Source organism: Pimephales promelas, chromosome 24, assembly GCF_988280905.1.
Source record: "Pimephales promelas chromosome 24, fPimPro1.hap1.1, whole genome shotgun sequence".
NCBI lineage: Eukaryota > Metazoa > Chordata > Actinopteri > Cypriniformes > Leuciscidae > Pimephales > Pimephales promelas.
Genome location: NC_142792.1, coordinates 18,430,022 through 18,453,630, shown reverse-complemented (window position 1 = coordinate 18,453,630; position 23,609 = coordinate 18,430,022). Strand labels below are relative to the sequence as shown.

The 23,609-nt window shown below is 36.4% G+C and overlaps 2 protein-coding genes and 1 long non-coding RNA gene across 8 annotated transcripts in view; 1 reads left to right on the top strand and 2 right to left on the bottom strand.

The window, feature by feature from the left end:
- The window catches only part of celsr1a (cadherin EGF LAG seven-pass G-type receptor 1a), a 103,343-nt gene extending 90,905 nt beyond the window's left edge, over positions 1-12,438 (bottom strand). For all 6 annotated transcript variants that reach the window (XM_039668493.2, XM_039668491.2, XM_039668492.2 and 3 more), the window contains exon 1: positions 8,171-12,438. In XM_039668493.2, coding sequence (XP_039524427.2) covers positions 8,171-11,684 — 3,514 coding nt within the window. In that variant the 5' untranslated portion in view covers positions 11,685-12,438. The remainder of the gene's footprint in view (positions 1-8,170) is intronic.
- The window catches only part of LOC120477097 (uncharacterized), a 283,701-nt gene that overhangs the window by 219,673 nt on the left and 40,419 nt on the right, over positions 1-23,609 (top strand). The gene's annotated exons all lie outside the window — the stretch shown is intronic.
- trmu (tRNA 5-methylaminomethyl-2-thiouridylate methyltransferase) lies at positions 12,533-23,101 on the bottom strand. The gene is made up of 11 exons (XM_039668507.2): positions 22,896-23,101; positions 22,313-22,478; positions 22,115-22,221; positions 21,493-21,615; positions 21,032-21,204; positions 20,853-20,906; positions 20,127-20,193; positions 19,132-19,232; positions 18,862-19,006; positions 17,308-17,390; positions 12,533-13,766 (listed from the first exon to the last, which is right to left on the bottom strand). Exons 1-11 carry the CDS (start codon positions 22,975-22,977, stop codon positions 13,617-13,619), a joined length of 1,251 nt encoding a protein of 416 aa, XP_039524441.2. The 5' UTR covers positions 22,978-23,101; the 3' UTR covers positions 12,533-13,616.

The window sequence follows — 23,609 nt, the reverse complement described above, 5'->3', positions numbered from 1 at the left end:
TTTAAGCTCATTGGAAAGACTTTGTAAACTTCCATTGTAAGCTAACGTAAACAGACGTTTGTTTCTCTTGACAATCAGAGCGGTTTCCAATTGTTTTCTGTTGCAGCACAGAACTATTTAAACCAGACAATTCCTTTACAATTTGCACAAACTTGTAAGTGAAAGGCCGATATTCGTTATCACAAAATGCCTGAAAACATTACATCTTAAACAAAACCATATAATTAGCGAACAAAGGCAAAACAATGCCGAGCCATGTTTTCATGTAAACTACCCTGGAGTGACCCAAACCTGGAGCGGTTATTGTTTGCCCCTCTTGGCACCGGTTCGAGACCTCATCGCTGTCTCTGTCTTCTCTCTCCACCTTCAAATGAGTTTGCAAGATTAAACATGAATCAAATTCCTTTCCTGCTCATTTAACAGAGATGCAGACGGCTCGCACTGTTATTTTAGTTTAATTAATGTTCAGGTTTCCCGGCCTCGGCTGTATTCCGCTATCAAAGAGCAGGAATGTGAGGAGGAGGATTTCTGATCTTCATCTCTCTCGAAAATAAGGTTGAAGGCCTTTATAAACACGAACAAATTCTAAAGAAACCTCCTGTGGTTAACCAAAATTGCTAGTGTCAGATACACAGAGGCCATTTACCTGTCTGTTAATAAAGGGCAGTGTTCATGGGTAAAAGAACAGTGCTGACATTTTTGTTTGCCTCAGAAACCTAATAACAGTTTCACCAGACTCTGTGGGGACGGATGTAGCATTGGAAGCAAAGTGAACAGTTTCAATAAAACTCAGTTTGTTTAAACTACACAGACCTTGAGTCGTTTTTGTTATGTCTACCCAACTTCAGCAATGAAACAGAGTGTTCGCATCTAGAGAAAATAATATACAAAACACACTGTCGTGGCAGTTATAACTATTAGTGGCACATTTGTACATATTCATACTATCTGCTTGCACCCTACTGAGGGTTAGGTTTAGGAATGGACCTTCGTGTTTAGATATTTTTCTAAAATGTGTACGGTTTTGTACGGCTCAAATCATACATATTCATAATCAAGTTTTCCCATGAGACCGGGATGGAACATTAAAGATGCTGGGAGGTGAACCAGTGTTATTAACGTCATAAACTTAATGAAAACATTAACATGTATAAACTTACATAACTGGTAAAATCGAAACTAAACTATGACTTCAAAACAAATTAAAATACAAACAAAATGTCTTTTTGGTACAAGTAAAACTTAAAATAAAGTTTATAAAACTTAAAACCTGATAATAAACATGATAAATTTAACACTTTAAAACACCAGTTGGCCCAACATTGGCAGCCCTAAAATATGGTATAAAAAAAAAACAAAGAAAAAAAAAAAAAACAAGGATTAGGTTAAAAACTAATCTAAATGAAAATAAAAATGCTAATAATATAGCAACACAGTAGAAACCAAATAGCAAAACAAACAGCTTAGCATTGCGGTAGTGAGTTTTGCATGTGGAAGCACACAACATAATAACACTAAAATATCTAAACGTTCGTTCATGACACTTTCTACTACTATTTCAGCCTCATTTATAAATGATAAGTGGGATTCGTCCCTTTAAACAAAGTATGATTGCCAGAGTGACGCTCACAGCATGTCGGGTCGTGTGTAGATGAGGCAGAAGGACAGTCACACCTGGAGTGGAGATCTCCTCTGGTAATGACATGTAGATGACAGGGGACAGGCAGTGCAGTTTCACAGTGATTAAAGTCTCTGTCTGTCTCTCCTACAGCTGTTGTGTGCATGTCACAAAGCAGATCTGAGGACACAGCTGGCCAGCCCTACTCTGACCCCGTCTGCTCACACAATACACGCATGACCCACACAGGAACAGCTTCTACAACTTAAGCCGATACACGTTAACTTCAGTAAAGTGGTCCTTGCACAAAAAAAAATTGACTTTTTTCACTGCCGCTTTAATTAGCCTATCAGCTCCATGAATAGTTGTACATTTAGCTTACATATCGCGGCACATCATTCCAACCAGTCACTGTAAAACAGATTACTCGGCTCATTACCCCATTTATCAACAGGTAGGCCTGAAGGGAATCGACAGCTGCCGGATTCCATAGAAAAGCCCCGCCGATTTCCATCATTCACAGAGTTCAACACACACACTGATCAATTCAAAAAGTCAGAATGTTACAACTGCCTCCATCAAGGGGAACTTGAAGAGGTACAACATTATGGTATTTTTCAATTATATCTCGAATAAGAGCAAAGTGGCTAATAATAATATAATTGATTTTGTAGTACTTATCAATATTGCATAGAATAGTTTGACCTTTATATGGTAGGTACGAATTATTTTAGTTGTCCAGAATATTTGTATTATTAAGACAAAAGTTGATGTGGAATCTACCTGTTTTACTGAAATATATTGATCAATTAATAAAAAAAGAAGTCTTCGACTACACATTTTTATCATTTATATTATGCATTTGAAAAGATTACATGTTTGTTCATTTACATTTAAACTGTGTGTGTGTATAGATATATATACACATACATACATACATACATACACATTTAAAAGACGCTGAAACAGCAATACATAAATGAATAAGCCAAAAATCACTTGATTGATCATTTAGCTTAAGCTAATATAGTTTCAAAAGTTTTGCAGCTAACTCATGTTTATATCGAATTTGCAGATTTTCAGATTTTCTTCCAGACACTCTAAAAATCGCAACATCAACATGGTACACAACATCGTTTTCAACTAAAAACTGAAAAATTTGAATGCATTTTGGCCATTTTTTTACATTATTTTTTTGAGATTGTTTTTGATTAACTGATTTTATATGTACAGCACTTTGGTCAGCGGAAGCTGTTTTTAAATGTGCTTTATAAATAAACATGACATGACATGACATGACAATGACGTTTTGGTGGTCTGAAAACAAAAAACAAATCCAAGTTTTTGAAAACAATATTGTTATGGTCTCCATGTAAACTACAAAAACGTGAATTTGTGAACACGAGGACGTCATGTTCATGCGTAAAACGTGTTCAGTCTATAGGTGCGTAGTGTTTTATTTCAAAGTGACATCGCCAACTACTGGCCTGGCATGAATAATACAGCGTTTTTAGTAGGTTTCAGCGTATCCGTGTGAACGAGGATCGTTTTGACAACGTTGTTGCCTGTACGCGAAAAACGCAAAGAAAAAAGTTTCTATTTTTCGTGTAAACATACGAGGCGTTAAACATCGGCGAATAACGCACGCGAAATTCGTCCCGGTGTGAACAGGCCTTAAAACAGATTATTTGGAGAAAGTTTAACAAGAAACTACTATTTCAGTCTTTCTTTCACAATTCCATGTTTATTTCAATGTGTCTCTTGCCATTTCTTTGTAATTTTTTAGTAAAATTAACGAAAACAAAAACAAATCTACTAACAATTTCTGAGTAAAAATCTTAGACCATTGTTTTTTTTCCAGTGCAGTTAGTGCCGAAGATATAAAAAGTGTGCAAGATCCGTGTGGGCCTAATCATTTCAACAAACCTCAACAAACCCAATTACAAGAAATCGTTTAGCAAGATATGAAGCTAAGTCTTCAAGTCCCAACTGAAATAAAAGTTCAGAGAGTTTGGCAATGCAATGTTGAATATGCGAGTCCTGCAGCGTTGAGTGGGCTATACCGTCAACTAAGAGACGCAAACGCAATGGCCCGCGGGCAGAAGCTCACTCCATTGAAGGAGTCTGCGTGTATCGGCAGGATCAGCTCGCTGACTTCAGGGGGAAAAGAGGAAGAAACTGGCTAGAAGTGATAAATCACCTCCCCTCCTCTCTTTGGATGTGACATGGATCTTAATCGAAAGATAAAGACATCAAAAAAATGGGGAAATTCAGTTTCCCCGGTACAAACGACGGCTGGCTCCACCTATCTTGAGGCTGCGACAGATGGCTTATCACCCATATTGATCCAGTGAAACAAAGCACAAAGGTGCAGGGTTAAAAAAAAACGGCATCATTTTGCAGAGGACACCCCTAAAATCGGGAAAAGCCTTGTTGAATGTTAACAGACACAGATAAGAGAGATTAGGTTACTTTTCAAACACGCAGCCCTCACTCCATCATGTTTGCTGTGCAAACCGGTGTTGTTTTAGGCTAGAATGGCTCTTGTTTTGACTAGAATGTTAACTTGCTTTTATCAGGGGCATATCTGGGACTTGTGTGTGCCCCCAAGTACTAGAATAAATAATTAAAAAGTCGATAAGGAAAACACCTGTTCAGGAGTGAAAGATAACAGTGTCGGAATACTGTTCTATTTGTGAGGTAAACTAAAAAATGTGAGTCGTGCGGTAACAGTTAATGTAACGGGTTTTATTATTGTCCAAAATATTTCTTTAGGTTAAAACTCAGTTTTTAAAGGTCAGATCAGGTAGAAAATTATACATTTATAAAAAAAAATGTTGTTGTTTAAAAACCAGGATAATTAAAAAATATTTATAGAACTAAGGGGTACTTATCTACTATATAGCAATCTTACATTTGGGAGCAATTTAGCGAGAACATACACTGCGTACCTTTTTGAAATAATGGTGAACCAGTACATACTGCATAGGCTTATTAAAAATGACAGGGTACATAAATAGGCATTTATACAATTCTTTATTTTTGATAGCATTTCTGATACACACTTCAAAACAAGAAAAGTTTAGAATTGTTTGATGTGGTGGTTACAGGTTTCCAAGTCAGTGATATAAAACTGTGTATATGCATTTTTATTGTACTTATCCTGTAACTACATGGCACAAGAAGGTAACAAGCTCTACTACATGAAACAAGAGTATATTTCCCCAATATTTAACCAAAAGTTGCAATAGTTTTCATTTCCAGTGCCCTTTTGTTAAAAAGGGGACTTTATAAATGCATAGATATGTACCCTGTAATTTTTTTTAAAAAAGCCAGCAATTATACAGTATGTACTGGTTCATTATTTCAAAAAGGTACACAGTGTATGTTCTTGCTAAATTGCTCCCAATTGTAAGATTGTTATATCATAATAGTAGGATAAGCACCATTCAGTTCTTTAATACTTACAGTATAAATAATTGTTTAATTCTCCTAGTTGTTACCCCTTTATTCCCCAAACTTAAAATATTGTTCCCGTATACTTATATTGTATGTTATAGGTACACTATAATTACCGAGTTAAATCGCTTTAATTACTCCGGACTGTAATCTAAAGCGTAATCTAAATATATATATATATATTTTTTTTTTATTTGCCCATGCAAAACTCACCAGCATGATTCTGGGCTCAGTGGGTGGTTGCTAGGGCACTTCTAACTTCTATGCATTTATTTTGACTGGGTTTTAACACATTTCTATGCGGTTACTAGGGTGTTCTGGGAGTCCCCAAGTCTCTATGATGTTTTGGTCCCTAGAAATGCCTGATTTTCCTTGGGTTATTTATGTATGTGCCCCAGTTTCATTGTATGCCAGGACAAAATGACAAGTTTGATGAGTTAAAAGTAAAATCAATGTTTACTACTTAGGCTTAGTGGTGTAAATAAAACCCTAACCTTAAAGGCCTTTAACAAAAAAAAAAAATAACTGATGTCATTTCAAACCCATAATACACATTTCTTCTAAATGTTGATTACCTGAACTTTCAATGAAGGTACAGAAACATCTTAGGTTTCATTGAAAACATCTTCATTTGTGTTTCGAAGAGTAGCCAAAGTTTTGTTTTATGGGTTTGGAACGGCATGAGGGTGAGTATATAATAACATCATTTTATTTTTTTGGGTGAACCCAAAAGTTAGACCAACAGCAAACAGAAACACACTTAAACTGATATATCTTAACTTGGCAAATACTAGTAGGAAAATCCATAATTTAACTCAATTATTTCTGTCTAAGCTGGCTTCTTCTAAGACTCAAATATCGCATGATCGAAAAAAAATTCGCTTTCTGAAGATGGTTGAATTGGAAATTGAGACACTTTATTCAATTCACTCATAGACCAGAGTAGCCGTTAAAATCTAGCTAAGAGCTCTGTCACATGTTTTCCCTTTAGGGCCGTTTCCTTTCCCCTGGGCTGGAGGTGAAGAGGTCACACAACCAGTGTTAATGGTTACCTAACATCTGACATGTGGGTATGTCCAAGGAATAAAATGCATTAGTTTATTAGACAAGAGAGAATGAGATCTGTGTGGAATTTGAGGGGGTCAAACAGGGCGGGAACTGCAATGGCGATGGAAACCGATGTGTCTTTGTCATGAATGAGAGAGCATGGCATGAATGCGGCTCATTACGACCCCAACAGTGACCATGAGCATGCAGATTCAGATGAGGGCCGGCAATCAGACCAACAAAGACGCGGTCGTAAAGCCACAGAACACAGACAAGAGAGCCGTATTCTGTGAGATGTGTTTGAATTGCAAGTTGCAAATTAACAGGATGGCCAGTGTGTGGGAGGAAGAAGGAGAGATAGAAAAGGAGGACACAAACAGAGAAGGAAGAGTGTGAGATTTGAGAAGCCGATGCCATTTGAAGAGGCTGGCTGTACATATGAGCATGGTGTAATCTAACTCCGCCACAGACATGATCATAATAAAGCACACTAACAAGCCATGCTCTTCACATTGTGGTCAAAATTGTCCAAATTTATTTATTTATGTTTGCCAATAAAATTAATGTACTATATTTTGGTTTGATAATGTGTTTTTATTTAATATTTGGTATTTTTATGGGATTTTTTTTTATACTAAATTATATTTGTATTTATAATCTATTTATTCACTTGTTGGGCATAGACCTGACAATTTAATTTTCAACTTAAACTTTCGTAACTCTTGAATATTGTTTAGAGCACAGATTTAAGTCCTCTGATCTCTTTTCAACGAGGAAACTTAACCGATTTTTTTGACAGAAAATATTTTCACAAAAATACTATTTTAAATTTTTATATGAAATATGTATGTTTAAGAATCACGTTTTACTCTAAAATTGCAAGAAAATCAAACCAAATTGTGTTCCAAATTTGAGATAGATATCTAATAAAAATTGCTCAGTAAGATTTTGTTTGGCTGCAGTACCAAAAGTTTTCACTAGATAAAATTCGTCTCTCATATATTTCCAATGCAATTATTGACCGCAAGGAGCACAAGTGTGACCATATTTTATACGTTTTTTGTGTGTGTGTGTGTTAGAGCCAGACCGATATATCGGCCGGCCGATATTATCGGCCGATATTAGGCATTTTCCAAAATATCGGTATCGGCAGTTATAATGGCCGTTAAATGAATATTTATAAAATAAAAACAGACGAAACACGCTTCAATCATCTCTCCTTGCCCTGTTATATTGAAAATGTATGTTTTACATACATTTGATTTGCAGTATAATGTTATCTATTGCTAAATTATCCAACAATATTTAATTAAAAAATATATCGGCCGATATATCGGATTATCGGATTATAAAACCCCAAAATATTTGTATCGGTATCGGCCTTCAAAATACTTTATCGGTCGGGCTCTAGTGTGTGTGTGCGTGTGTGTGTTTACACGGCAAGTGCCTAAACCTTTACCAAATTTCGTACCCGTCCAATGAAGTAAAAAAGTAATCAAAAATGACCACCAGAGGGTTAATTATAATCAATTTCCATTGAGCACTAGTAATTTACAAATGGCCAAGGTCGATTAAACAGCTAATATTTGGTCTTTTTTGGCATTGACCAAAACTGTAATAAATTATCCCAGACAATGAAAAGATATCCGTGATCTGTCAGTGAGTAGTATTTCATGATAATCCATTCCATTTCTCCAAAAGCCATCACATACTTACAGCCACCTAATTCAACAATAATAATGTGTTGCTCATCTCAAACATTTCATAACAGAACACTAACCGGGATCTCGATATAACAGTGAGCAGAGTGAACCGAGACCTCGTTCTCACACAAACGTTCTTCGACTTTTCTAACAAACACCTCATAAGCAGAAGAACAGGATTTGTAATTCAGCCTGCAGCAAACACACACTGAAAACATGCAGCTCCATCATTAACATTAACCCAATATATTTAAGTGACATATTAGTTTGTCTGTATCAAATTCGGAAGATCTCAAATCTCATTACCAGTTAATGCAAAAGATACAAAGAGAAGTTAACTGACCTGTGACAGAAAGTTTCATGGTGGCCTCCAGAGGTCTGTTGTTATCCAGATCTTTGCTGAGTTTTAGCTCTCCAGTATCCGGGTTTAGAATCAGCAAACTCAACTCATTTCCTTCAATGAAGCTATACTTGAGTTTATCTGACACATCTGGGTCGTAAGCTGGTACCTTTCCTATAATCCCAGACGGAAAGCTATTGGATTTGTTGGTGACGTAGTTATTGAAGATAATCTCAAAATTCTGCAGGACCGGGTCGTTGTCATTGACGTCCACCACACGGATGTGGACGATCGCACTGCTGACCAGAGGTGCAGACGTGGCCTGCACTTGTATGACATACTCCCGTTTGGTCTCGTAGTCCAAATCCATGAGCAATTTTAAGTCTCCAGTTAACATATCCAAGTCAAAGACTTCGGGGTTATTTCCCGCTAGAATTTGGTACAATATCTGAGCATTGGTGCCTTCGTCGGGGTCCATGGCTGAGATCTGGGCGACCACGGAATCAACGGGGCTGTTTTCTTTGACGTCGATGAACAGTTCGTTCTTCTCAAAAACAGGAGCATTGTCATTGGTGTCCAACACCGAAATCTGGATCTCCACTGCTGCTTTGAGAGGAGGAACACCTTTATCTACAGCAAAGGCCTTCAGGTTATAGACCGGAATGTTCTCTCTGTCCAGCTTCCGGTTGATTCGGATAATCCCAGAGTACGTCTCAACCATGAAGTCTCCTTCCCCATCGTCACCTCCTTGAAAGGTGTAGCTCACACGTCCGTTAGACCCCGAGTCCCTGTCGGAAGCCGATATCTGGAGCACGCTGGTCATCAGAGGAGCATCTTCCAAGACGGAACCCTGGTATTTGTCCCTCCCAAACTGTGGAGCGTTATCATTGGCGTCCAGAACGATAATTTCCACGTACGTGGTGTCGGACTTCTGTGGGATTCCATTGTCGCGGGCAATGATGGCGAGTGTGTAGGAGGCTAGGTCTTCATAGTCGATCTCCGTCTGTGTGGTGATGGCACCTGTGTCCGGATCGATCTTAAACTGTGGTACGTTGTCCTCCATGATGTAGGTAATACGTGCATTCTCACCTGTATCCTCATCCGTCGCACTGATTACCACAACAGTTGATCCAATGGGTTGGTCCTCGCTGAAGGTCTGATGGTAGCTGGCGCTCTGGAACACGGGTCTGTGAGTGTTAGCATCAGTTACGTTGATGAACACCTGCGCGGTGTCAAAGCGTGTACCGTCAGAGGCGGTGACAGTTAGAACGTACTGCCGTTCCTTTTTGTAATCTAACTGGTACGCCAGCGTGATGACTCCAACTCCACTTTGACTAGTGATGGCAAACCGGTTCCGCGTGTTACCACTGGAGATCTGATAGGTGACCATACTGTTTACGTCACGGTCCAGAGCTGTGACAGTTAACACACTAGACCCTACAACCGCATCTTCATTGATTTTCAGCGAGTACTCCTTCTCAGTAAACGTAGGGATGTTGTCGTTCACATCTAGGACGGTGATGCTAACGCTTGCTGAGGACGACATCACCGGAAATCCATTGTCTCTGGCTTCCACTCCGAAGGTGTAATACTCAGTGGTTTCCCTGTCCAGCTCAGTAGTGACTGTTACCCATCCAGTGCTGTTATTGATGGTGAAGGGGAAACCTGGAGTGGTGTCTGTGAGGCGGTAATCCAAACGGGCGTTTTCGCCGGAGTCCGAATCAATGGCCTGAATGTGAATCACTGAATATCCAATGGGCACGTTCTCTAAAACGGTGTTTTGGAATGGAGTGCTTACAAACATGGGAGCATTGTCGTTCACATCCACAACTTGGATGACAACAACGCCGGTGCCGTTCATACGAGGCGGCCTGCCTCCATCCTGTGCCTTTATGCGTAAATTATACTCTCTGATCAATTCGTAGTCCAGGGGGTTGATGACATCAATGGCTCCGGTTGGGGTGTGAATGAAGAACTGACCTTTTACGTTGCCGCTGATTATACTGTAATGAACCTTACCGTTATTGCCCTCGTCTCGGTCCGAGGCTTCAACCTGGGCCACTTTAGTGTTAATTGCCACATTTTCCGGCACCTGAACTACATATCTCTTCTCACTGAACTGAGGGTAATTGTCATTTTCATCTTCAACTGTGATGTACACTGTCGCAGTAGCACTGCGGGGGCCAGGGTCCTTTCCTTGGTCATTGGCCTCTACTATCAATTGATACTGGGCCATGGTTTCTCTGTCTGGAGGCAACCGAATCTTAACCAGTCCATTCCGGGAATCAATTTCAAACCCGGAATTAACACCTTCGCCATTGACAATCTTATATATCATGTTTGCATTGGATGGTGCATCTCCATCTGTCGCCCTCACCGTAATCACCTCAGCACCAACTTCCATATTTTCTCTTATCGTATCCCTATATTCATTTTGCTCAAACACGGGTCCATGGTCGTTGGTGTCACTTACTGTAACGGTCAGGTATGACGTGGCTGTGCGTCGCGGCGTGCCATTATCAGTAGCTGTGACTTTAAAAACGTGTGTGTCTTTAACTTCTCTATCTAAGGGCTGGACAGTCTCGATGCTGCCGGTTTGAGGGTCTATCCGAAAGAAATCCTTAGAACGCCTGTCGAATAATGCTTCCATGCCATACTCGATCGTTCCCGCGTCTCCAGGGTCGCTGTCAGTCGCTTTGAGGGCAATGACGCGCGTCCCCGCTGGCTCGTTCTCGGGCACTGAGACCTGGTAGTTCGGTAACTGAAACTGAGGCGCTGTATTCACTGCTCGCTTTATTCTCGGTTTCCATTGCACAGAATTGAATAATGAAGTTTGGATTGAGGCGAATCGTAATGTAAGGCACAAAGAGAAGGGCTCACCGTTTGAATCGCGAAACGAACAGCGAATTGTGTTTTTAAAGCGTCTCAAGTCCGTCTCCAAACAGTACGCGTCCTTCACGAGTAAAGTCCCGTTACGCAAAAACACATTCAGGTGGTCTGAGGTGCAAGAAGAAGCAAAAACGCCAGCGTGTCTTGTGAAGACAGGTAAATAATCCTTAAAATTAAGGAGTAAATCACCTGGAGAAAAGCAGGAAGTTAGTCCCAAGTTATAAATGCAGTCCACGTTAATATCAGGCTTACTCACTCTCTTCCTTTTATATTTGAACACGCAATTTCGTCCGTGTACAAATACATTAAAATGCGCGTTAACTAGTCCTTCAGTTGTTAATGATGTCATTTTAAAATAAAGAGGCAGCGCGCTCTGATGGGCGCGCGGACAGTCCACCTCTCCATTTAAACGCACTACTCCATCTCTCCAATCCACTTTAATAAAGTTCCCAATGTACTTGGAAGTTAAAGTCCTGTCTATTTTATAAGTCCAACCTGGTCCAAGTGACAAATTGGCAAGAACAGCTCCAGAATGTAAAGTCTCCGAGAGGTGCAAGTCAAAACATCCCATGAGAGGAACGCAGAGGAGAAGGTGAACCCATAATAACCAACGCATTACTAAATCCATGGTGTAAAACTCCACAAAACATGAAGAAAAAACACGTCAGCTCTCCTTCTGCCGGCACTTCGACCTTCTTTTATCCTTCATTGTAGCTTTTTAACAGCAGAAATAACTGTTTGTCAGGCTGGTATCCATGGAGCCAAGTGACATTATCCACGTTAAGTTTTAAATGAGAACAAAATGGCTCCGTGCGTGCGCGTCTCACCCCCCGCACACACACACACACAGTCATTAACATAAACCTGCACTGCACCTCCTCTCAGGACTAAAGAAAAACTCTCATGGAAATTCAACCATTGTTATTCACCGCTGCATATTCCTTGGTTCTTTTGCGACTTTTCTTAAGCGAGCGACGCGGCGCGTCAAACTAACTCTCCTATAGACTAATAAATTAAGTTTCGCGATTAAACAGTTTCATGCGCGACTGTCCACATGTTGTGAACGCGAATGCTTTCATTATAAATAAACGCAGTTTACAATGCAATTTATAATGGTTAGTTTGTATTTTAGTTGTTTGTGTTGGGTCGCTCGCTTGCAGTTTAGACTAAAGTTTTCAGCTTTTTGTCTATTAAAGTGATATGAATTCACACCACGTGTTCAAATCACTCAGTTGAGTAATAAAGAGTTATCAATGCTGGATTCTCTTGTTTATCCTCTAGACTATTACAGAAACAGCCATTGTTTTCACCAGCATGACATAATACAGTTATTATAATTAAACATCAGACATTTGAAACCCCTCATAGATCCGTACACATGGGACCTTAAAAGGTTTTTGAATTTATTTTAAAACATTAAAATAATGTTTGGAGCTTTTCTTGACATTTCATTTTTTAATTTTTTTTTTTTTTAAATCCACATGACCCAGTTAAAATAGGAAAGACAATCCACTTATTTTTGTCATTGAAACCTTAAGTTTTCACACACATACTGCAAAATATTTACAAATGTTCCATTGCAGATATAGAGGGTGAGTTTGTATGCAATGCATTTTCGTAGCCTTATATCTGATTTTATTTGATTCGATTGTGCATTTATAGTAATGTATACACATACGGTTCTTTTCTTTCAGCTTATTCAATCAGGTGTCTCCTAAACGTGAAAACATGACTCTATTCAAAGGATATCGAAGTGTAGTTCTTCTAAAATAATATCACTCTGCTTTGAAAACTAATTACTTCAAACATTTATTTACAATAAATGCTAATTATAATTATAAATATCTTTTACAATTTCGTTGAATTGTTATATCAGGCATTTAAAAACTCACTGAAGAGGAAACCAAACCCCAAACGATATGATACTATACACTATACACACACACACATAGATTAGACCTAAGTTTCTATTTTTTAAAATCTTTATATTATTATAAATAGGTCAATAATTTAGTCGAGGTCAATCATTTATTCTAAATCCTTTTTTAAAAGCAAAAAGACTCAACAGATATTATAATATATTGCAATTGTCTGCCTTTATACGTATAGATTAAATATGTTAATTTATGTTTAATATAGTATTCTGTGTGTAGCATAATTAATGAAAATCGAGGAAGAGTGTATTTGTCCATCAGCACCAGTTATAAATGTTGCTCTTCCGCCCTCTATTGGCAGAGAAAACAACTCCTAACAGTCGTAACCATGCATGTGGTGTTATATTTGCTTTTTACATTAAGATTGCATAGATCAGGATGTGGTGCACAATAAAGGCACTAAAACCATGAACACACACACACACACACATATATATATATATATATATATATATATATATCCGATATAAGCAAATAAATGACAATTTCAATTGAAAAAAAAAAACCATAATAAAAATCCTATCAAAGTTTCTATATTTTCACCCCGTCTGTAAATACTGAGAGCATCTTTCCACAGCACAAGCCTGTTGAGATCTTGTTATTGTCCACACGAGATCAGCTGTGTCTCAGCTGACAGGCTCTGGGTGTTGGTGGTTTGTGTCTTTAGGGTGGCAGTTCGTGCAGTTCAGACCTTTCTGAAGAGTGAATTTTGTGGGTCCCAGACGCATTATCTTCCCACTGCCCAAACACTCATCTCCCTTATACAGCACAGCAAACTGCAAAGACAATGGAAGTTCAAATAAACCATTTTCAGTAGGCCTACCCGATCCAAAATTCCCAAATTTCCTTTCCATGATTTGAAGACAGTAATACAGTTCATTACTTTAACTGTGGCCTAAGCTCTGCCTAGTTTTAAAGATCAAAGTGCACGACAGATAAATGGATTTTCTCCTAAAAGAAAGAATCGATTCTGAATTACCTAAACGAGTCGTCACCAATTCGGTCTCGTTTCCAGTTTCAGACCTACGTAACAATGTAACACATTTGCGTAATACCAGCCTATCGTCTTCATTGGATGTTTGGGAACAAATTCTACTCAGACCCTCAAACATTGATTTGTATTTGAGGCCTGGAAGAGTTTGGTTCATGTTGTTGACATGTCGAGAAGACATGTGATGTGAAAACTAAGGTGGCCCAGTAGTGCATAACACAACGACACTTAAAAAGCAAACACAAGTTCACAACAAAACGAAATTAAGCCACAGCACAACTAAATGAATCCACCACAACACAACGTAATTGAGCCCACAACACAACGAAATAAAGCCAGGACACAACGGAAATGCTACCGACCACTAGAGGGCTCTCGGAGCGCGTTAAAGTTAGTTTTCCATGCCGTCTAAAAAAGATATCAACACCATGATTAGTTTTAACTGTATGTACCATTGTACATCGACATTATTAATTCAAAATCACCTACGTGCATTATATCTTTGACGCGCTTCCATATCGCATGATCCTGAAAGGGAACGTCTGCCATATCCTCCAAGTTGTAAAAGTTGTTGTATATTTTTTTTTAAATTAAAATCACTTTTAACAATCAAAAACAGACATGATTGTATTGGTAGTAGACTAACTTACTACAGCTGATTTTTTCCCCTATACCTTTCATTTATTTATAGTAAACAATATAATAATATTCTGTAATATAATAAACGTTTTTTGTTTCTTTTATCATGTTTCAAAGGTTGTAGTTTCTATTAACTAGACTGACTTACAACAGGTAAATTTGTGCCAATAGCTCCATGCATGCACAGTACACAATTAGTTTTTTTTTTTTTTTTTTAGTTTTTTTTTTTTTTAAAAAACATTAGGACTACGGCAATTCACTTAAAGGTTTTTTTTCCATGTCCCAAAGCTGGTAGGTTCCTAGTAACCAGCCTGACTTACTACAGGTGAAACTGTGCCAATACCTTCCTGTAATTCTGCAATTCACCAAAAGGTTTTTCTTTTTCATTTTCTTTATATTATAATAAATGATACGTTTTAACCACTTGGTGGAATTGCCAGACATTCCCTTAGGGATCACGCGCTGTAGTTGCGCGTCAAATCATTCTCGAGTATAAATACGCAGCTATTATTAATGTAGGTGATTTTGAAGTATATTTTATGTCGTTATACAATAGTTAAATGCTGTTAAACTAATTATGGTATTAGTATATTAAGTCGGAGCATTTCCGTTGTGCTGTGGCTTTATTTCGTTGTGTTGTAGATTTTCTGTTGTGTTGTGGCTCATTTCCGTTATGCTGCGGCTTTATTTCGTTGTGTTGTAGATATTCTGTTGTGTTGAGGCTCATTTCCGTAGTACTGTGGCTTTATTTCGTTGTGTTGTAGATTTTCTGTTGTGTTGTGGCTCATTTCCGTAGTACTGTGGCTTTATTTCGTTGTTGTAGATTTTCCGTTGTGTTGTGGCTCATTTCCGTAGTGCTGCGGCTTTATTTCGTTGTGTTGTAGATTTTCTGTTGTGTTGTGGCTCATTTCCGTTATGCTGCGGCTTTATTTCGTTGTGTTGTAGATATTCTGTTGTGTTGTGGCTCATTTCCGTAGTACTGTGGCTTTATTTCGTTGTGTTGTAGATTTTCTGTTGTGTTGTGGCTCATTTCCGTAGTACTGTGGCTTTATTTCGTTGTTGTAGATTTTCCGTTGTGTTGTGGCTCATTTCCGTAGTGCTGCTGCTTTATTTCGTTGTGTTGTAGATTTTCTGTTGTGTTGTGGCTCATTTCCGTAGTATTGTGGCTTTATTTCGTTGTGTTGTAGCTCATTTCCGTAGTGCTGCGGCTTTATTTCGTTGTGTTGTAGATTTTCTGTTGTGTTGTGGCTCATTTTCGTAGTGCTGCGGCTTTATTTCGTTGTGTTGTAGATTTTCTGTTGTGTTGTGGCTCATTTCCGTAGTGCTGCGGCTTTATTTCGTTGTGTTGTAGATTTTCTGTTGTGTTGTGGCTCATTTCCGTAGTACTGCTGCTTTATTTCATTGTGTTGTAGATTTTCTGTTGTGTTGTGGCTCATTTCCGTAGTACTGCTGCTTTATTTCATTGTGTTGTAGATTTTCTGTTGTGTTGTGGCTCATTTCCGTAGTGTTGCGGCTTTATTTCGTTGTGTTGTGGCTCATTTCCGTAGTGCTGCGGCTTTATTTCGTTGTGTTGTAGATTTTCTGTTGTGTTGTGGCTCATTTCCGTTGTGCTGCGGCTTTATTTTGTTGTGTTGTAGATTTTCCGTTGTGTTGTGGCTCATTTCTGTAGTGCTGCGGCTTTATTTCGTTGTGTTGTAGATTTTCTGTTGTGTTGTGGCTCATTTCCGTAGTGCTGCGGCTTTATTTCGTTGTGTTGTAGATATTCTGTTGTGTCGTGGCTCATTTCCGTAGTGCTGCGGCTTTATTTCGTTGTGGCTTTATTTCGTTGTGATGTACAGTTTCCGTTGCGTTGTGGCTCATTTCCGTTGTGCTGCGCTTTATTTCGTTGTGTTGTAGATTTTCCGTTGTTTTTGTGTTTGCTTTTTAAATTTCGTTGTGAATTTGTGTTTGCTTTTTAAATTTCGTTGTTTTGTGCACTACTGGGCCACCGTAGAAAACACTTAGTGTGCATTTCAAAAGGATGAGGATGTGCTGGAATTCATACAGAAAAAAACAACGCCATCTTTACTGTTCGAATAAAAGTGCTGAGGAAGAGCTGAAATTCAGATAGTAATGGACGTTTTGTTTCAGACACATGCTGTAAGTGTAAGACCAAAATCACAACAGACTGGGCCAGTTGGCCAATCCGAGCAGAGAAAGTTTTCAGAAAGGAGGGGCTTAGAGAGAATCTTCGAATGAACCATTTTCAGACTCTATGAGAAATTAGGTAGTGTAATGTATTTTAAAAGAAAATATGCATTTTTTTTTACCCTTAGGTGCATGTAAACTGTTTGCATAGGAAACATTCTAAACAAAATTAGGAACCTTAAAAATAGCATAATAAGCGTACTTTAAAGTGGTTTTTATTTTTTAAATTTAGTATAAAAGCAAAACCAAAAGTAAATGGGTGGTGACACATGCGTATGGTGTGAGAGACCCTGGTTCGAATCCACTCTGAAACAATAATGTGTCCCTGACCAAGACACTTAACCCCTAGTTGTTCCAGAGGCATGCGACCTCTGACATATATAGCAATTGTAAGTCGCTTTGGATAAAAGCGTCAGCTAAATGAATAAATGTAAATGTAAAAGTAAATGATTTGGAATGTTAAGAGTCATTCTGCCATGATGTAGATGTGTAGAGATTACCTGCCCAGGAGTTATTGCCCTCAATGGCTCTTTCATCATTACCCACACCGACCCATCAAGATTCAAAGTTACAGTACATGGAGCTGAAAGAAACAAATATGTTTATATTAGCACTGTTTTTGTCTTCTTGTAAATTTCTTTCTTTTTTAAAAAATAAAACATTTTTTTTGTTAATTGAAAAAAAGAAATATTAGATGAAAATATTAAACTTAAAATATATGCTATAATCACTAAAACTGTGATAACTAAAAAGTTAAAAAAAAAAAAAAGTACAATGTAAAATGAAAGTAAATGAAAGCTAAATAGAAATAAAAAAAGATAAATAATATTGACCATAGGACATAAAAAATACTAAAAAAAATAGCCCTCAATTGGGTCATGGGGTCTATACGACCCCAATCGACTTTTACTTAATAAAAAAAAGGTTCCCTTCATCTCAGTGGAATAAGATTTTTCATACATTATCTATCTACACACACAAAAAAAAACTGGGCTTGATTCGGTTGTTCTGAAGGTATGTAAAAAAATGTTTACACTTCTGGTCTTCGGGGTCAATATGACCCCACATTGAAATGAATGGGAAATGTGAAATATATATATATATATATATATATATATATATATTAGGGCTGTGCAAAAGTTAATTGCGATTAATCGCATCCAAAATAAAAGTCTGTGTTTACATATATATTTGTGTGTGCTGTATATAATTATTTTGTATATATAAATACACACACATGCATGTATATGTTTAAGAAAATGTGTTATTCCTATATAAAATATTTATATTTATATAATATAGATTATGTATTTATATATATATACAGAATTTAAGAGCAAATAATTCTTAAATATATGCATGCATGCATAGGTATTTATATATACAAAATAATTATATACAGCACACACAAATATATTATGTAAAACAGACTTTTATTTTGGATGCGATTAATCGCAATTAACTTTTGCACAGCCCTAATATGTATATATATATATATTCTTCATGTGTCAATTTTTTATAAAAAAAAAAAAAATCCAGCATAAATCTGAAAATTTTTACACAGAAATGAAGGCCTAGTACTAGAGCATAAATGTATCATATTCAATGTATCATAAAAAAAATACTATTTCATATGCAAGCTAATGGTTGAGGAATTGTGTGGTATATGGATAAAAAAGTACGTTATATCTCCAAAAACACAGCATTAATGAATAGATGAGAAGTAAACAAAACAAAAAAAAAGATATATAATTTGTATGATTAAAAATGTTTTTGTTTTTTTTGTACAATTACTCAATCAATTGTTGGCGTTGTATATACCCCGAAGCCCAGAAGTGTAAACAGGAAACGAAGACCATTTGAAGGTTAAACTAAAATGAGAATAAAAAAAAAATCTCTAAATAAATAGTATAAATAATACTAAAATAATGGCTGCTGGTAAAATTATTGGCCACTGGTTGTTGTAGTGTGCATAACTATTTCAACTACTTACATAACCATGTCAACTGACCCTTTTTCTAATAATTCAGGGTAAACAAAAAAAGGCGACTCACTCAAAGGCATCTGGTTTTGGAAACGGAAGTGACATTCCATCATCTGAGTGTGGACAAGTTCGACGGGCGGCTCTTCGGCGATCCAATGGAAGCGGTCTGTCTGTAATGTGTCTCGTAACAGTGCTGGGTGGTTAGTGGTTGGACCCTGCAAGAGTCGCCATATTTTACAAAGCGATCGAAATGAAAAGTCATATTTGGTCCTGTTTTAGCAAAATAAATGTACATGAACTATGTAACGTTACTATGAAGGATCCAAATTGTGTAACTCACCACAAATACATCACCGGTAGTGATATCTTTATCAACTACAAACCAAGGGTCTTCTTGCCCTCCTATTCTCGCCCTCTGACCCAATGTTAATGTGAACCAGCCTGTGAAATATAGCATTGTGTGCATCAGTCATGCAGTATCACACAGACACTATGTAGCAGAACATCAACAAACTAGATGAGTAAAGTTTGATGGCAAACATTGATGTTGGCTTGACAAAGCCTTGTCTTAAAGTTTTGAAAAAAAGCTTGAAATTTGAAGATTTTACTCAAAGTAGTCAACTAAATGTTATTAGCATGTTCTAGCACATTTCTGTCATGTTTAGCAATCATGTCTTAGCATTATTTAGGATGTTGCAGGCATATTTCTAACATGAATGATTGTTAGCATGTTTTACCGTATTCCAAACATGATTTAGCACGTTGCTAGCACAATTTACCAAGTTGCTAACATGATTGTCACATTGCTAACATGATGTAACATGTTCCAAACATGACGTCGCATATTCCTAACATGAAGTAATATGTTCCTAACATGATTTAACACATTGCTAACATTATTCACCACATTGCTAGCATTATTTACCACACTGCTAGCATTATTTACCACACTGCTAGCATTATTTACCACGTTGCTAACATGATTTAGCATGTTAGCAAGCATGATTATCACATTGCAAACATGATGTAACATGTTTCTATACTAACATAAAATTTTATAATGTTATAGTTATTACTGTGTTAACATTTAACACTCTTATAAAATGTTTCTAGCATGATTTAGCAAAATAAAAGTCTATGGAAATTTGGAATGGTCCGAAGTCCAATACAGGAATTCCCAAAGTCGGATCAATTAGAAAAGCTATAAAAACCCGAGTCAGAAAAGTCTGATAGGTCTGACCCACTTTTGGTGGTTTTAGTTTAGCTCTAGGAAGATATACTGTTAAAAACTTTGTCTCAGAAAAAAAAGATATAATTAACATAATTAATATTCACCTTTATGCTGCCCCATGATCTTCCCATCTTCAATGGAAACAAAGTTTCCTGGTTTGGGCTCTAAGTACTGTAATACATTTGACATGGAGAAAAATATTAGGTAACTGTTAATATATATATATATATATATATATATATATATATATTTATAAAATGAATAATGGCAATATATTGAATAATGGCAATAATCAAAAATACAGAGCAAAATAAAGTCTAAAACTCTTAAAAAGATTTCATCAGTGAAAGTAGGCTTTTAATTTGTGGAGAATATTGTTCATAAACCTTAGAAGGTTTAATTTCGAGGGATTTACTTGTTTGTTTGGTTTTTTTTTTTTTTTTTGCAACCCTGTTACCAAGATTTAAATACAGTTTACATGTCAGATAAAAATGTTTTAAACATAAATGCTCAATAAAATTACAAAGAAAAGACAAACAAAATATATAACAGTGTTATAATAGGTCAGAATAGGCAACAGGGTTGCAAATTTAGCCTAAATTAAGCTAAAGGTGAAGGCTTGAAAAATTAGGACCAAAATTTGTTATTAATGACCTAAAATTGTTGTTGATTATAATTTTTCGTACAATAACTTTGGTATACGGGGCTGAACTGTTATAGTTTTCATTACAAAGAAGATGAGATTTGTGTTTTTATTGCTTTAAAATAAAACAAGAGGCCATCAATAAATTCCTTAAACATACAGTTTTAAGCTGCATCCAAGAAAGTACCTCAAGAATAAAGGTCTCAAAATCTCGTTCTCCAATGAAACAGATTCCCATGCTCTTCCGGGGGGAGAAAAAGGAGATTTAATTAATTGCATTTGCAATTACATGTACACTAATGAATGTCAAGTCTCCATTGACAGAGGTCCTGGATCTTGTATGAGTGAATACTGTTATTACAGTACCTCTTTTTTCTTAAGAACATGCTGGAAGCTGGCCTCAGCGGCGATCTTCTTCACAAAGTCTTTGGTTAGACCAGCTAAGGGGAACAGTGTGTGCCGCAAAGCATCCTGGGAAATCTGACTGAGGAAGAACGTCTGGTCTTTGACGCGGTCAGCTCCCTGATAGAGCCGCACAGCTAATAAGATTCAGAAGGAGATTAAAGGTCAATTCTGAAACTAATCACACATACAACTGACATGAACACAAATAAAACTAACATCATTTTTTCTATGTCAAAAAAATATCACTGTCCATACCTCACTCCAAAAATCAAAAGAAAATTATGAGAATTTATATTTTGCATAACGAAAAGCCATTTTTTCCCCCTATTGTAATACTAGACATTTTGATACTGTTCGAATCTGGAAAAAAATCTAATTTCTTTCCCTCTGCCCTACATTTTATGGACAGATGTTACACTTACGCTTTCTAATTTCAAAGCGGTCTCTGAAGAGGGTTCTGGGAGCTGGAATGTGCTTTTGTTGAAAAACCTCCTCATCCTCCTGAGATGTCCGGGCATAGTGTCCCGTTGCTATGGCATCGGCACCTGTTGTCAAATAAGACTAAATATGACAGACACCAAAATTCCACGAATAACAAAGACTGGTGTCCCGTTAGACTTTTAGCAACAACAAAAAAAACACAAATATATATGGCTGAAAAACAATTAATCACATCCAAAATAAAAGTTTGTATAAATTATTATATCGTATATAAATATTTTATATTTAAATACATTTTTCTTAAATGTATACATGCATGTTTGTGTATTTATATATACAAAATAATTATTCATAATACAAACATATATATTATGTAAACACAAACTTTTATTTTGGATGCGATTAATCATGATTATTTCACAGGCCTATATATATATATATATATATACACACACACACACATACATCCAGCCCATAATATATATATATATATATATATATATATATATATATATTACACAATACAGTATATAAATAGAGTAATATAAATATATTTGTATATTTAAACAATAACAGTCCAATTTTGTATCTTTCCTAACTTACCTAAAGTATTAACTGCATACTGATAGAAGTGCTTAAACTTGATATGTTTGTTACACATTATGTCTGGATTTGGTGTTCTGCCCTTCTCATATTCTCTGAGAAGATTACTGCGCACATAAAGAATAAAAATGAGAGAATATTAACAAACTGAGCACAACATTTAAAATGTAATGAACTTAAAACGACTTCTATATTTACCTAAACACTTCATGCCAGTATTCCTTAATATACGAGACCTGGTGGAAAGGCATATCCAGCATCTTACACACTTTATAGGCATCTTCACAGTCTCTCTCAGATGAACAGACACCCTTCTCATCATGAGAGTCCCAGTTCTTCATGAACACACCCGTCACATGATAGCCTGATGGCAGACAAACAGATATCATATCTCCGCAAACATTTGATGAATACTGTATAAATTGTTTTACCATTTTAAACATAAACATTGTATGTCTTTAAAATAAATACAGCTTGCTTTAATATTTCATATCTAATTCAATGACAGACAAATAATAGTTAATTTCAGACATATATAAGTGTCTACTTTATTATTAATCCGAATACTTTATTATTAATAACTTACAATCCAATATTGAATATAATAAGCACAACATAATAGCACAGTATACAAAATAAAACAAAAGAGTTTATGTTGAAGCTCATAATGACGTGCAAATGACTCATGACGTTCATAATGTGCTCTATGAACTGGACTGTAAATTTAACGTAATAAAAATGTGTAGAATTGTGTTTTATTTTTAATACAGTGAACACTTACCCATTCTTTTGAGTAACAATGCACTGACAGAACTGTCAACCCCTCCAGACATAGCACACACGACATGTCTAATTACACCCATAACACCAATAAAAGTGTATATGTGCTGAAATAAATGTTATACAGGTAAATATGAGGCATTTCACGTCTGTGCCATGAAGGACGCCATAATTAAAGTTCTTTTCAAATCATGACCGATCGGAAACAAAGAACAACACAAACAAAACTATAGTTCCGGGTTGTTCCTAGTTGAACACTTTAAACCGTAACACTGCAAGTAGCGTAGTAGGGTAGAAATTTTATAAGAAATTAAAATCTGCGTTCGCCGAACGGTTTTCATCACAAATTCATAAGAAACTCAGATAACAACGGATGACAGCATAAGTAAAAGGAGACAGTAAAATCAATTGGAATATAAAGTACAGTAGAGAAAGTAACTTAAAATTACATAGGCTATTACTCAACATATTATCATACATTTTCACAAATGTGGTACTTTTTTTATTAATTATTTTTAGTGCCTTAATAAAATAATTAAAGTCACAGAGAAAAAAAAAACATTTCATTTGGATACTCTTTTATGAATGAAATATTTTGCTAATAAAATAAAAATATTTCCTATATATCCTATTTAATGATTACGAAAAAGGCATTGAATTCTTTGACAAGGGAACACCCAAAGAAAAGATGATTAATTGACTGATTTTTACAGAA

Bases quoted from the DNA above. Each gene is read 5' to 3' on its own strand.
- trmu (XM_039668507.2), bottom strand. From the start codon at position 22,977: ATGGGTGTAATTAGACATGTCGTGTGTGCTATGTCTGGAGGGGTTGAC. The intron at 20,907-21,031 runs GTACTGTAATAA...TCCCCCCGGAAG, and splicing joins ATGTTCTTAAGAAAAAAGAG to AGCATGGGAATCTGTTTCAT. The intron at 13,767-17,307 runs GTAATCTCTACA...TTGTCTTTGCAG, and splicing joins GGGCAATAACTCCTGGGCAG to TTTGCTGTGCTGTATAAGGG.